This window comes from Mytilus californianus, unplaced genomic scaffold (assembly GCF_021869535.1).
Source record: "Mytilus californianus isolate M0D057914Y unplaced genomic scaffold, xbMytCali1.0.p SCAF_22, whole genome shotgun sequence".
NCBI classification, from domain to species: Eukaryota; Metazoa; Mollusca; class Bivalvia; order Mytilida; family Mytilidae; genus Mytilus; species Mytilus californianus.
The window spans coordinates 7,426,650-7,430,048 of NW_026262671.1; the positions used below are offsets into that span (position 1 = coordinate 7,426,650).

At 31.4% G+C, this 3,399-nt stretch overlaps 1 protein-coding gene across 1 annotated transcript; it reads right to left on the minus strand.

Moving 5' to 3' along the window:
- Positions 1-1,476: 1,476 nt before the first annotated feature.
- On the minus strand, positions 1,477-2,938 carry LOC127732211 (somatostatin receptor type 2-like). The gene has a single exon (XM_052241294.1). It carries the CDS (start codon positions 2,915-2,917, stop codon positions 1,535-1,537), a length of 1,383 nt encoding a protein of 460 aa, XP_052097254.1. The 5' UTR covers positions 2,918-2,938; the 3' UTR covers positions 1,477-1,534.
- Positions 2,939-3,399: the final 461 nt, after the last annotated feature.

The following is a 3,399-nucleotide window of genomic DNA, read 5'->3' on the forward strand; positions in this document are numbered from 1 at the left end:
TCATATTTTAACGTTTAACATGGGATCAATATTGAGATTTTTTTTTCTTTTTCTCTCGTTCGTCATTTTATTCTATTATGGACACTTTAATTTATAAAATGTAAACACAAAGGTCATTGTAATACACTGTATAGCGAGGTTATAATCTTATGCAAGTGGATATATCTAAGTCCTAAATATTTATGTTATTCTATAAGTGGAACAGTATAAAAGGAAATGATAAGTTAAGACTCTTAAGTACTTCTAAATAATTCGTGACCTAGGATTGATCTAAATGTTTATAAATCTATATAAAGGATGTATGGGGTATAGGATGATAGTATGAATAAATACATTGAATTCTATGGCAAGCCGTTTTACTATTTATTCTTACTTCAAGATATCTAATAAACTTTATACGATATCTCATATAGTTTATAAGATATCTTATATAGTTAATAAGATATCTCATATACTTTATTTTTTTTCTTTCTAAGATATCTGATAAACTTTATAAGATATCTTATATACTTTATAAGATATCTTATAAACTTAGGCAGAAATTTTATAAACTTAGGCAGAAATCTTATAAAATATATAAGATATCTTATAAAGTATATAAGAAAAGTATATAATATATATCATAAAGTTTATAAGATATCTTATAAAAACTAGATTATATAAGATATCTGATATAGCATATGAGATATCTTATACATTATATGAGATATCTTATACATTATATGAGATATCTTATACATTATATGAGATATCTTGAAGTTAGAATAAATAGTAAAACGGCTTGCCATAGAATTTGACTATTCCTTTGAAGTCCTGTTCGGTCATCTTGCTCTTAACGTTTCTACGTATTAATACATCAATGACTTTCAAATGTTTAGATTTGAGTGTTCCTGATGAAGGTCAATCCAGAAATTCGCTCCAGACCTACAGAATTTAGTATATGCTGTTTTTTATTTAACAAAAAATGCAGATAGTTAAGCGTCGGAAGATGCAAGAATGGTTGACTGGTGTTCTTTGTAAGCTGTTTAAATAATTGGTTGGTGTTCTTTGCAAGCCGTTTAAATAGTTGATTGGTGTTCTTTGCAAGCTGTTTAAATATTTAACAAAAAATGCAGATAGTTAAGCGTCGGAAGATGCAAGGATCGGTATTAAGGTGGATCATAACAATACAGGGAGATAACTCTGTAAAACTCAGCTGAACGTTTTAATCACGTTCTATTGTTAAGGAAATAGTAAGCTTCTCAATGATCAAAATCAGTGTTTGTCAAACTGCTATATATCCAATGAAATTTTTCCGATAAAGTGTGTGGTTCAAGTTTTTTGAAATTTTTATATTTTTGAAAAAGGATCAAAGTAAATATTTTGTCATAATTTATGAAATTAAACGAGCCAAATGAATTTTAGTCAATTTGTTTGGTACCACCTTAAATGAACTAATAATGCATTGAATTAATCCTAACGCAAAAAAAAAAAATTGTAGCAATTTCTTTATTACTTTTGTGTATTACTAATCACATCTGTAAGAAAAGGTTGACTACTTTGAACCTTTTTTTGATTTCATTTCGGTATGTTCGTTTCCACTGTGTGCTCCTGACACAGACCTTGAATTAGGATTTTTTGAATTTCCACAGCAAAATATTTGTTTAAAAGCCCTTTTGCACTTAATTTTGAACTGGTTACTCACAAAACAGTAGACAATAGGGTTCAGCACACTGTTTAACAAATAAGACCTTAAGGTCATTTGATAAATACACTTCCCAGTAAATGAAAGGGTCAACACATATACCGGATTTACGTACCGCAGAATTACCATTCCAGTATACGGAATGAACGAAACTATAAAAACAACAGTTACCAAAAATAACATCAGAGTCGTCTTGCCTACACGAGCTTTGTTGCCTTGTTCTTTTAAAGATATCTTTGATAGAGCTCGTCGAAAAAGTGACGTAGACTTCTTTTGTGGAGTGTGTCGATTATTCTTTGGTTTAAGTTTATCTGCTGTGTTACTCCGTTTTCGAAATTCATCTGAAACTCGATTCCAAAATACAAATGAGGCAAGTCGAGTTCGCTTCTGTTCTTGTTCAATTGAGTCAAGGTCATCTACTGTGTAACTACTTTGAGATATTTCCTGATTCGGAACTTTTACACTAGTTGACTTCAGGATCTGTCTCCTGTTCCATATTGCTTTACCGACAAAGGCATACAGAGTTATAAGAATGCAATCCGTTACAAAGTGTCCTAATAATAAGAACAAAACAAAATATATTGGATAATTGGTCTTTAACATTTCGTCCTCTATCAAACAAGTCTTCCCACCCGGAATTGTCATCGTGCCGTAAAGTATTAGCATTGGCCAATTAGTGCATAATCCAAAAATGGTCCCAATGAATACTAACTTTTTCCCTAATCTTGGAGTGATATGTTTGTTGTGCGGTCGGCAAATTCGTTTAAATCGATCCACTGCTATCACGACTAACAGAAATGTTGTTGTATTGTTAATCAATCCTGTTAAAAATCTAGAAATTTTACACAAGACAGGATAGTCAAAATGTGCGAAATTCATCAAAATGACCAGTTCAGTAGGCATTGATGTTGTGCAATTTATCATATCGTATGTCGCGAGAGCGAGAATGAAAACACGAGATGTTGATTTCGGCCATTTGAATAGATAAACATAGATAACAAGTGCATTTCCAGGCAATCCAATCAATAACAACAAACACACGTATATAAACGAAGGCAACAGAAAACTATAGTCAACAAACGTAGTTGCGTTCGGAAAATCGTTGTTAAAACCACTTATATTATTAAAAGAACTTGTAACGTTCATATTCCATTGGTCAAAAGTTGTAGACATCCAGGAATAAGTTGTACTATTGAGACCTGATTCGCTTATCGGAAGAGCAGACGACATCATGTACGACCAGTTGTACAACTGTTGTTTAACTAACCCAAAAGGTTGGAGCTGGATAATAATTCCATTTTCATTATCAAATTGTAATTGTAAAGTATCCGTGACCAAAATATAGCAAAACTATAAGAATTGATACTCCTGTTGTCACTAAAGATTCTGCTGTCCTCTTCAGTCTGTCTGAGCTTATCACTTATAACTAAGTATTCTTGTTACGAGAAGCTTGTATGTCAATTGATAACTCTGAAAAATATGTACAATGACATGTAAATAAATTGTCGTAAGCAGTTTTATATTTATAAAATTTAAATGTAAATTACAGTACATGCATAAAGATTTACGCCTATTCCTCTTAAGATGATATAATTAGATAAAGGACGATGACACTGGATAATTTAATTTGTAGGTTTTCTGAGGAAGTGACCGGGGATGTTTGAAACTAATATGCTGGCCTAGTAAGAGCTAAAAATAGATAAATCAAAAGCTGC